Source organism: Pholcus phalangioides, unplaced genomic scaffold, assembly GCF_987345545.1.
Source record: "Pholcus phalangioides strain wild (caught in Gottingen) unplaced genomic scaffold, Ppha-v1.0 ptg000004l_1, whole genome shotgun sequence".
In the NCBI taxonomy this organism is placed as follows: Eukaryota; Metazoa; Arthropoda; class Arachnida; order Araneae; family Pholcidae; genus Pholcus; species Pholcus phalangioides.
The window spans coordinates 52537757-52550435 of NW_028301597.1; the positions used below are offsets into that span (position 1 = coordinate 52537757).

At 36.0% G+C, this 12679-nt stretch overlaps 1 protein-coding gene across 8 annotated transcripts in view; it reads left to right on the forward strand.

Moving 5' to 3' along the window:
* The window catches only part of LOC149087828 (uncharacterized), a 337458-nt gene that overhangs the window by 89030 nt on the left and 235749 nt on the right, over positions 1–12679 (forward strand). For all 8 annotated transcript variants that reach the window (XM_089231745.1, XM_089231740.1, XM_089231739.1 and 5 more), the window contains exon 5: positions 5067–5143. In XM_089231745.1, the coding sequence (XP_089087871.1) occupies positions 5067–5143 (77 nt within the window). The remainder of the gene's footprint in view (positions 1–5066; positions 5144–12679) is intronic.

Consider the following 12679-nt stretch of genomic DNA (forward strand, 5'->3'; position numbering starts at 1 on the left):
TAACTATTCATGAAACTTAATTTAATGAATACTGTATAATAAATGTATAAGCGTACATGAAAAATAAAATATAAATTTCGCTTTACTAAGCATGAATCATTATATTAAGTCAAAATGTACAAATATAATTAATATAGTCATATAAGTACAATTGTGTTTTGTTACTCAAATGTATTAACTGTCAAAATAATGTTTACTTTTAGTCTTTATTATATATATATATATATATATATATATATATATATATATATATATATATATATATATATATATATATATATATATATATATATATTCAAAAAATCAAATAAAAGTTGCCTAAATATAATTTTTTTCCTTGAAAAATATCACATTGGTTCATTATAAGCCAAAATGTTTCATTTTTACCACATTTTATATCCTTGGGGTACATTCTGATGGTATACCTTTTAAATGACATAAGATTTTATAAGTGGTTTTTTTCAAAAAGTCTCATAAAAGTGGCCAGAATATATATATATTTTTCATATGAAGTATCTTAGTTATTTAAAGTTTTATATATATATATATATATATATATATATATATATATATAGAACACTGTTATATCGAGTATCATTGTAGCGAGGTTCATTGTAGTGAGGTTTTACTATATTTAAAATAAAAATTGAAAAATTTCATACCTTTTTTTTAAAAAAATGATAATGAGATCAACAACCAATAACTTTCGTGAAAGAAAGATTCAGCATATCTATAACATTTAAATTTTGCTTTTTTACACCTCTACGAAATTCCATTTTTGTGTTCAAATTTAATATGCGTTTCTTGTTGCTCGTGGCCACATCTCTACACTGAATTAAAATCTGTGCAGTATAGCCAAAACACAGTATCGATAAATTGTGAACAATAATTCAGTCTTCCTTGTATACTACTCCTGAAATTATCAAACTTTTTCCAAGAAATAGGAGTGTTTTATTTAAAAAAAAAAGCATTTTCATTGTAAATGAAATGCTAAGCAAGGTTTTACTAAGTTTTGAATAGTAAATTTGCTTCTTCTCAATCCCCCCACGGAACCAGTTCAGATATATAATAAGCATTCATCATTTTTCCAAAAAGTGAAATACTTTGCTTAACAAAAGGGAGATCAGAATGACGCAACTTTCCTCCCACTCAAAGGATAAAAACTTGCACTTGGACAAAAATCTTTCCGATTTAGCAGGTTTTGTATCTGCAAATAGACTAAATATGCCTTCTGTTCCCGCGTTAGACAGTTTCCGTCTTAGAGAGTTTTTCTAATATTGAAAAAGAATTAATTATTCACCAGACTATATATATTTTTTCTGCTTAAAACAGATTTCCATCTCGTACAGTGTCCATCTTAGACAGGTCTCACTGTATATGTAAAATAAATAAAATAAACTTTTCTATGTACTATTTTGAAAAAATCATGAAAAAACAACAGAAAAGTCAAATTTTTTTTAAATAGTTTTTTTTCAGCATATGTATAAGAAATAAGCTGATTTAATTATTTTAAGAGATAAAAACAGCAGGAGTACTTATTTTTTACAGCAATGTTTTCTTAACAGTGGAAAAAATAAATGACTTTGTCATAAAACACAAAAAAATAAAATATTGTTACCGAACAAAAGTGAAAAATATTTATGAAATATTAAACTTCAAGTCATTGGCTATAATTCAAGATAAATTTCATTTTGAAAATTTTTCATTTCAAACAAAAAGAGTACACTTTTTGTGGGAATGACCCATGTACAATTTGTATTATATTGTTTAATGTATTTATTTCTATCAGAATCGCTATCATTTTATAATGCTCTGATTTTTTTCATGTACGGAAATTAAATTGAACTTAAAAAATAGTGTTTATCCAGGCACCTTTGGTCGAACAGCATGGGAAAATGGGATCTGGAACTTTCGCCCTCAACATCTCGCCCCTGGAACGTTTCGTCCCTGTTACATTTGGCCCCCGGTGCGTTTGGCCTCTGAAAAATTCACACCTGCCCTGAACATATGAGTGACCAAGTGAGTGTGAAATGGACTGTAGGAGTGCGTTAGTGACCGTACAAATGACTAAGCGAGTGGCAGAATGACTTGCCACGTGAATGACCGTATCAACTAGTGTGCAATTGACTTTATGGGTGAATGACCGTATGATTGACCACGTGACTGACCGAATGGCCGTATGAGTGACCAAATGAATAACCACATGAGTGACCAAGTGATTAACTGTATGAGTGATCAAGTGAGTGATTGAGGGATTGACCGTGTGAGTAACCAAGGGAGTTACTGAGCAATGAGACGTTTGAGTGAATGAGTGACCGATTAAATGCTTGTGTAAGTTTCCAAGTGAGTCACTAATTAAATACTGGTGTAGGTTTCCTAGTGAGTGATTGAGCGTATGAGTGACCAAGGGAAATACTGAATGATTGAGCGTATGAGTGACCAAGGGAAATACTGAATGATTGAGCGTATGAGTGACCAAGTGGCTGACGGAATGAAAGACCGAGTGAATGCTTTAGTAAAGTTCTGAGTGAGCATATGAGTGATCAAGGGAGAGACTGAGTGATTAACCAAGTGAGTGACTGTATAGGTGACCAGGTGAGTGACGGTATGAGTGTCCAAGTGAGTGATCAAGGCACTGACTGTGTGAGTGACCAAGGGAGTTACTGAGTGATGGAACGCATGAGTGAATGTGTGACCAATTGAGTGGCTGCATGAGTGACAGAAAAATTGATAAAGTGAATGATCATATGATTGACGAAGTGCGAGGGTGGAGTGTCTGCAAAGATGATCCTCCTCATCCCCTCCCTTTTTATAGGTTACGTAGCACTGAGTGACCAAGTGACTCACACTTTAATGGATCCTAAGAATTTAGAATTTTCAGTTGAAGCATAAAATATTTTTCCCAAATTTACGTTGCTGCGAAATTTTTCAATATAAGAAGAGGTATTACCGTCCTGAACAAAAACATTAAAATCCCCCAAGATACCTTTTCCCTCCCCTCACACTTCCTAGATATCCAGATGGGTTTAAATAAAAACCTTCATACTTAGGTTCACCATGCATCATTGAGGAGAATGCAGGAAATTGCAATGCTGAATACGGCTTATCACTAAATTTTCCAAAAATTGAAATTTATTGCACTTATATAATCACTCACAGGGTCAGGGCAGATGAAATGTCCGAAGGTAAATTTTCATTAAATTTATTTAATTTCATTTTCATTTCTTAACTCACTCATATATTCACTCACTTGATCACTCATGTGGTCACTTGTACCATCATTCATATGTTCACTCATACGATCAGGGCAGGCGAAATGTCAGGGGGTAAATTTTCGATTCACTTGATTACTGACTCGGTCACTCATATGGTCACTCATACTATCATTCATATGTTCACTCATATAGTCACGGTAGGCAAAATGGGGGGGGGTCAATTTCCGATTCACTGGATTACTGAGTAACTCGTATGATCACTCACTGGGTCACTCATATGGTCAGGGCAGGTGAAATGTCCGGGGGGGAAATTTTCAATTCACTCGATCACTCATGTATTCACTCACTTGGTCCATCATTCATATGTTCACTCATACAGTCATGTGTACGATCAGGGCAGGTGAAATATCAGAGATAAATTTCTGATTTACTTAATTACTCACTGAGTCTTTCATATGGTCAGGGCAGGCGAAATGTCAGGGCGAAATTTTCAGGGGCCAAATGTACTGGGGACGAAATGTCGGAGGCAAAATATCGGGGCAAAGGTTCCGTGAACCTGGGGAAACAAGGACTCTGGTCAATGACATAGCCACTTGTCAAATTCTAACCCTAAATTCTGCTTTGTTTCTGGAATGTGTTTAGTGCACCCATTAGCACCTACTGATTAACCTCCGATTTCCATGAACCACATTTTGTGAACCACTGACATAAGAAAGTACCCGCATGGTTAGTTTTATGTTAGGACTCAAGGAAGGAAAAACTCCTTCAAAGCAAATCTTTAAAGTTAATTTTCTTATGTGATAATGTTTAATTTTCTTTCATTATAATTTCCAAAAGTGACCGTTATTTTGAAATAGTTGTTTGGAAGTTAATCTCAATGTTAATCCAATGATGTGTTCTGTGTGCCAAGAAAATATGGCCATTATTTAGAGGTGACCATTATGGGAGGTTCTATTGTAAGAAAGTTTTTTTTTTTTTGTTGGAATTGGGAGGAGGGGGGGGGGACAGCTTTTTTTTTTCGAATTAGGTTTTTGAGTGCAGTGTTCATATAACAATTTAATTTTTTTTTATTTTAAGAACTATACAAGCCCTGCAATATTAATGATGTATCTTAGGTCTACCCATTATTCACATACTTTCCTGATTGGAACTATGTCTGTAGGAACAACGGTTTGTGGTTCATGCTGTAGCTATGCATCCTGAATATTGGGAAATGTACACCATTTCTGTTGTCATTAAGGAATGATAAATACAGGATCACCATGATAAAAATTTGTCTATTGAGCATTTTATTCATTATTTTGTTCTATTGTATTTTTTCCCTAATAAGTGCAGTGGGATTTCCAAGAGATTCCCAGAATTATTTTTTTGTTACAGAATCCAGGAAAAAAATAACTCCTGGGTTTGAAGGAGAAAACTTTTATTTCTAGAATACACTGTACTGTATCGTGAATTATTATTATTATTATTATTTTTTTTTTTTTTTTTTTTTTGCGAGTAGGGCAGACTCATTACTACACAACCCATCATTCCGTCGAAAATAAAAATTATATTAGGTGGTCATTTTGTATCAAAAAAGGGGATGCGGGGAAACATGATAATTGTCGTATAAAAACATTTTTTGACTTATAGTACGAGTCGCTGTAACGGTGGGCATTATAACCCATGGTGATCATAAAAACCTCCATTGATTAAGAGTAGCTTTCAGAAAGAAAACTCCCAAATCAAGGTATTTTAAAACTTTTCAACTTGGTAGCCCACTTTATCAAATTTTTACTCAAACATGATATTTCTATTGATTAAAACACGTGATCTTTAAAAATATATTGCATAATTTTTGTTGTATTCCAGAATGTTCAGCTTCACATCCAATTGGAAGCACTTCAGAAAGAAGTTAAATGTAAAGAACGCAGTTTAGAAGAAACAATGTGAGGCATTTTTCATTGTTACAATTTCCCCCCCCCCCCCATTCTTTATTGCTTTTGTGTGTGGTTTTTTTTTTTTTTTTTAATTAATTAATTATAAAGGTAACTCACACTGCCAGATTATTTTTTGTTTATCCCAAGTTGACAGACAGCAAAAAGAATATACGTAAGTCAATATTCCACAATAGACCATTTATTCACATTCACAAAGTTAAAAGTTACACACTTGTTAATCAAATACTTCAACTGAACATTTTCCCACAATTAAATTTCTCTAACATTTTCTCTAAAGAAATCTGATCATAATCAACGTTAACTTGCGACAAAAATGTTGTCTCTTACCCAGTCTAGCTAAGTTGAAACTATTAGTAAATTATGATCACATACATGTAGAGACAAATTCCATCCTGAACTCAACCAGTATTTATGTTATCGTAAACTGTTTTTTCCTATTGGTACAAAAGGAGAAACGTTCACTCTGTCACAAAAAAAACAAAACCTATTATGTCATCAATTGCATTTCCAAATTCACATAATCATTTGTGATTAAAAGAAATATTTCAACTGTAAAATACAAAATAGGCAACACACTGAATGAACTGGCCAGGTTCGCCAGTATGAGCCAAATACTATGACAAGATGAACGAAGTTTCTATTATTTTTCAGCAGAGGGTTCACAGCCATCCACCAGAAGGATTAAAAGTGAAACATGTTTGTTTATTTAACATAACTGGATTGATTGACCATCATCACGATTATGTGACAGTTCATAAATAGAACAAAAGTAAACACATTTTTTGAAACCTAAAACTGGACCTTCGCTTGGATATTGGCATATTTTGAGCAACATGCGCAATGTTCAAGCAAATTTTTGACAATCTCATTTTCCTTAGGTAGAGCAAATTTTTTTTTCAGAGTTGTCCTTTTGTGATTTTTTTCATATTCATAGTTTGCTGAACAGCATAACATTTTTTTATGAGGTAGTGAATTTAAATTTTGGATTGTAGCAATTGTCAACTTCAGTAGTTAAGAAAAAAAAAGTTGAAAATAAAATAACAGGAATACAAGGCTTATAATTATATTTCTCTGAATGTGCTTTCATCCTGGCTGCAATAGCTTTGTTACCTTGTATATGGCCAAATTTCTGGGAATTTGCTAGGATTTTACCATCACTTTTTCTCGGAAATACTCCAGAGATGTCATTGATGCGTTTATAACACGTCAAATACTCGGAATAGGGGGGGGTATACTACACCCCCCCCCCCCCCCAAAATCAAATTTTGCTGTTGGTGGAAATCCGGGTTTGGAACTTGCAATTGTGCAATGGTAATTGGCAGCAAAAAATGTGATTTTCTAAAGATTTCAAATTTTGAGTTGGCTATTCCTTTAGAAAACTTTTCTGGTTGCCACGCCGATCACACAGACCTACAACACAAGTATGCATACATTAAACTACACTGGTGTAAGAAATTAAGAGAATTTGCAGAGTTGGTCGATTATCTCTAGAACTACTGTAACGATTTTAATGAAATTTGATATGTACATACATTGATACACAGACCTGCCAACTCTCCCGATTTAGGCGGGAGACTCCGGATTTTTCATCCTTCCTCCTGCTCTCCGGATTTGTGAAAATTTCTCCGGATTTTGACAGAAAAAGATTTTAAGAGAGCTTTCACATTGTCGTGGCGTTAATGATTACCGTCGTCATTAAGGAAAACACCCATAGAGGACAGCCGTAGTCATTTCCATCGAGCAGCCGTAAAAAAGTCTCTGTGATCACATTTAAGCAACTGGCAAAGACTTAGTTTTCGTAGCGTTTATCAGCAATCATTTATCAGGGGCGTGACCTTGATTGCCGAAATTCCTGTATAATCGTTATTGTATTCCATTAACAGCCGTGCAGTAAACACGTTTTTTCGTCCGCAGCTTTGTAATTTGAATTTTTTTTAATTGTTTCTTCCGATTAAACATCTTCAGAAAGAAAATATAAAACTTTAAGCTATATACAGCTAAATATAAAGCTTTTAAGAATTCATATACCCAAGATTATCAATCACTGATAGCATCCTTGAAAGGACACTTCTACTTTATGAACAGTATGTAGATGTGATTTCTCTATTCCGCATGGAAAGACTGACATGAAATTATATTCTCAGGGGCAATGCAGAACCTGCCTTGGGGGGGGGGGGAAGAATCTACCTTTTTGTTGATGTAATAAAAATAAAAATTTCAGATTTTTTTTTTTTTTTTTTTTTTTTTTTTATGAACTTTTTTTTGATCGAGTCTGAGTGTCAGGGGGGTACCCCCCTCGGGGGAATCTCCGAATTTCAAAAGTTGGCACATCTGGATACAATACAAAACAAATAACCATTCAATAATTGTAATGCACACACACATATGATCGTGTGTAACACTCGTTGGAGTCGGAAGGTATAAAACAGCGGTTGCAGAATAAACAAAAAAATGGGTTAGTAGGGGATATGGTCCCCTCTTACAGATATACAAGGTCTCGCAGTGTGATTTCATGCTTTAAATAAGGCAGTTTATCATTTCCTGTAGCAATTGGTCCCACTCGTTTAGCAACGCTGTTTTCATTCCCTGGATGGTTCCCGGAGGGGGGTTGCGAGTTGCAATTGTCCTCCCCAAAGTGTCCCAGACATGCTCTATAGGGTTAAGGTATGGAGATCTGGCTGGCCAATCCATCCGGCGAATATCCTCACTCTATAGAAAATCATCGAGCAGAAGAGCTCTATGTGGCCTCGTGTTATCGTCCATTAAAATGAACCCAGGGCCAACTGCACTCCTGAAAAGGCGAGCATAGGGCTCCAAGACCTCATCCCTATACCTCACACCAGTCACAGTGCCTCTTTCAAAGACATGGAGAGGTGTGCGGATATCCAACATGATGCCTGCCCAGACCATTAAACCTCCTCCGCTATAATGGTCGATTTCACGGACATTGGAGGGTAGGTAACGGGTCCCTGGTTCTCTCCATATGAACGTACGGCGAGAATCGGTGCTTAGGCTGAACCAGGATTCATCAGTGAAGAGAACGGTCGCCCATTGATCCATACTCCAATCTCTATGCTCTCTGCACCATGATAAGCGGATTCTCCTGTCCGTAGAAGTGAGTAGGACGCAAACAGCAGGTCTTCTTGCAAACAACCCTCTCTCGTGAAGTCTTTTGGAAAGTCACCCTTGATATGGTTCCTGTGGCTGCATACAAGTCACGAGAGAGCTGAGAAGCTGTAGCACTCCTGTTACGCCTCGTTATAATCGACAAATGGTTATCTTCTCTGGCTGCCGTGACTCTTGGATGACCTTGCCCAGGCTTTCTCTCGATGGATCCGGTATCCTGGAACTGTTTCCATAAGTTACACACGTCGCTGGGCATTAAATTGAACTCTCTACGAATCTGGACTTGAGATTGGCCTGCTTCTAGCCTCCCCACAATTCGCCACCTCATTTCATCATCTAAACATTGGTGGTTACTCATTTTTACTGTTACAATTTGAAATTAACCGATTGCTGCAAAATAACACCAAGAAATTCGCCGAGATGTGCTAGCGAACGAAATGCCTCTTAACTTACGCGCGCTTATAAAGCCCGTTTCTCTACTGGCTCCGCCTACACACAAGTGTACGCTTACGTATTTGACGTACAATATTTGCATTTTTTGTCTAGAAGCAGTAGTTTTACATTCAGTTCAGTTCTTTTCATGAAATTCGATAAAATATGCAAATTCTCTTAATTTATTTACCAGTGTATTTCAAATGCACGCATTACCAGTTTGGAGGATAGATGCAGTGCCGCAACTGGGAGGGGGAGGGAAAGGCAGGTCTACTGCCTGGGCTCTGGACTACAGGGGAGCACCAAATTCATCCTCATGTTTGAGAAAGTATCTAGTTATGGCGCGAGTTAGATGGCACCACCTACTGAACACAACACACGCCAAATGCTGGGCGTACACAGACACACATAAGCACACTGTTAAGTTTCTTCAACACAAATCTGACATAGCTCCCGTATTCAAGTGTGAAAATACATTAAAGTTAAATTACATTAAGTTAAATGGCGACAGATCTGAATGGTGGACCATCATTGGTCCACAATAGTGGGAGGGAAAATAAAACCATTTTACCAGGAAAATCAAAGTGTGAATCGGAAGATAAGTGTCTGAGAGAAAATTTAATTTGCTTTAAATTTGATCACGAGATATTGAAAGTGCTAAGATTTTTTTAACGAAATATAAAATCAATCAGAAGGGAATTTATAGATTGAGTTATTAGTAAATATATAAATGTGTGCCTCGAACAGTTAATTAAAGTGGGTCCTGTTTATAAAGTTTTTCAAAAAACCATTGTAAAATAACGTTGTAAATGAGAAATCTTAATGAGAATTACTTATTGAAAGGACCATGAAAATAAGTTGTACTAAGTGGAAAAACGTTTTTAAATGGGAGAAACATTATAATTGGGATCAACTGTATATTTGTTTTAGACGTGTAGAATTACATACGTTAAATTCTGAGTGCTAATGAGCTTCTTTGCAAGCTTTTCCTATTAGTAGACAGTGAAAGAAACTTTGGATAGAACATGTTTTTAGAAATGAATTACTTGATTCACAGACAGCCTACCTTCTCCTACCCAGAACATGACCCACCCCTCAGTCCCAACAAAGAAATATAAGCAGGTGATCAAAGACCTGGGGCATGCTAGAAGAAAATTCATAGAGATACCAGTGAATTATGGGGGGGGGGAGGAATAACTTTTTTCAAGATAAATTTGTTTTGAGAAGGACCCACACTTTCACTAAAAAAGGACCCAGATTTTTCGAAAAACCTGGGTACAGTGGCATCTCTGATATCTCATTTTCATCTACTCTGTTTAGAGCAGAAAGTTATTGTAATGTTTGCTTCTGGTGTAGGGCACGATAGCACAGGTCGAAAAGATACTCGCCTAAAGTACCAATTTAGATGTGTGGCAAGTTTGATACCCTGTTTGACCTTATCAGAAAACTTTCCTGACACAGGGGTACAACAAAAATGTTGACTTGACCACAGCAAAAAATTGCTACAGCAGGGAGGTTCCCATCACATTGCTGCCAAGTCTCCCGAATTTTAGCTTCATCGCTCGACCTCCCGAAAAGTTCTTAAATCTCCCGAATTTTTACGAAAATCACAAAAATCCCTAATTGTCCCTAAAAATTACCTACTTCATTAAAAAAAACAGCTTATCCGCTTATGAAAACAGTCCCTAAGGAATTTCTTGTGGGGTATGAAGCCATTTTTTCCCCCTTTCGAAATGACGTCACACGTTGTAAATGGGGAAATTCCCTTTTTAAGGAAGTTTTACAAACCCTCTGATGGTAACAAGAAAGGCTTAAAGACAAACAGGAAATGGCTTAGCAAACAATAGTCCTGGATAATAATCGAAGATTATAGTGACGCGCATATGGTCAAAATTTCTTTTGTTGAAGTTACGTACGTGCGATATAACAAAGCATGAATACTGATGAGCAAAAACATATTTAATCAATTTTAAAGATACTTATTCCGATGAATTTCCTTTCATCAAACGTTCCAGAAGAGGGCCGACTTTTCCTTTTTGTACAAGTTGTGTTATGGACATAAACATCGGGCATGGAAAGACTACCATCATCACTCGTGAAATGAAAAAAAAAACATCAAGCAAGTGTCACAAAAAGTCAGTGTTCTTAAAAAATTGACGGTGTTTTCCTTCATCTTCCGATGATTTTGGGATCATTCGCGCAGAATGTTTGTTCACAGCATTTCTGATTGAACACAATATTTATTTTTACATCATTGAAGTTTTGGCCTCCAATTTCACTTGTTTTTTGCGTAGAAATTTTATTCCCAAGGGTTTAACTTCCATATGTGTAAAATCCCTATTTTAATTTGACTTCAGTAGGGATTTTATTCCCTACGCTTTAACTTTTATGTTTGGAAAATCCCTATTTTTATTTGGAAAATCCCTATTTTTATTTGGAAAAATCCCTATTGTATTTATTAGGGAGTGGTTTAAGCATAAAATACGGGTTTGCACGAAAATCTCCAGAATTTTCATTTTCAAAAGTTGGCAGCTATGCCATCAAGGGGTTAGCGTACCAACCTCTTGATGAGTACAAAAAACAAGCCTGTCGTTCGGAACCGGCAATAAATTGTAGGTTCCGGTCTAATTAGCCCTCGTGTGTGTATTTAATGACAGTGGTGCTACAAAATGATCAGTGTTTCTGGTGTAAGAGAATCCAATCAAAAGTTACCTTTTTAACAGAAAGTTGCTGCAAGCTCAGTTAATAATAGTGGTCTGTACTTTAGAATGCAATAAGCACTAACTTTACTGACCCTCATCAAAACTAATAAAGTGAGCAGGAAGTTTTGCACTCTCATTTCTGTTCAGAATTTTTTTTTTTTTTCAGCGGTTTTTAAAAGGTTGTCTACAGGATGTGTTTTAAAAAAAAAGCAGAAATTAGAATGAAAATATAAGCAGCTGTGGCTAAATTTTTGGCTCCCTCTGTTTAGTCAAAGGGTATTCAGTAAAGTGCTAGGTAGAAAATGCTGCTCTATATTAATTTCACTACTGCGTTATCACTCGTGTTCAGATGGTGGATTGCATTAAGAAATGACGTGCATCTGCTTGGCACAAATGCTCTTATTCTTATTTATCTCTCGGACCTCTCTTTGTGTGTTCGAAATGAGAAATAGCTGATTTAAGGGAAGAAAAAACTTTCAAAAGTGCAATATTTTAAATTAGTCTCTTTGCAGAGAGTAGGCAGACCTTCAATACAATACATGTATTTGCCATTTTCACTTTAAAAAATCAAGTTCAGATGGCAGTATCGGTGGTACAAAATAAAATAACTCCAACATAAGTACATTAGGGTCACACAACAGGCTCCAACATGTACTAATTCATTGGAAACTCTGCAGGGGAATGTGCAAGAGGTGCATGCACAGTTACGTAATAGTAGTGGTATATACAAGACACGAAGGCTGATCACGTATAATCACGTATAAAAAAAAGAATGGCAATACCGATTGGTTCGCGCATGCATAGTAGTGTGGCGGTCGCCAATAACGTGTGCCGGTCGCCAATGCAGACTGGGCAGAGAGAAGATAGAGAGAGCTAGAAAACACACACACAGTTATGCTCTCCTAGTTGTCATGGTGTAAATATTTCTATATTTTAAGCAGAATAAATTTAATATGATGAAATAATCTGTTGTGTCAAAAAGATGTGTACAATGTCTAAGACACACAAACATCAAACGACAGAATTGGTGACCAGTTGAAGAAACACGCAACATTTTTTGTCGGCAACGCCTATGCATATAATACGACATAGCTGCTTCCACTGGCCAGATGGGTAAGTCTCATTTCTTTTAAAAGGCCCCTTGTAGTTTCCAACCACCCACGAAATTTATTGCCTTGTTTTTCCCCCTTTTTTTTCCATTATTATTCCGTTCGCCCCTCTCTATCATTTGTGCGTAGTATTCCTCTCTCCCCTTTTCCCCGAC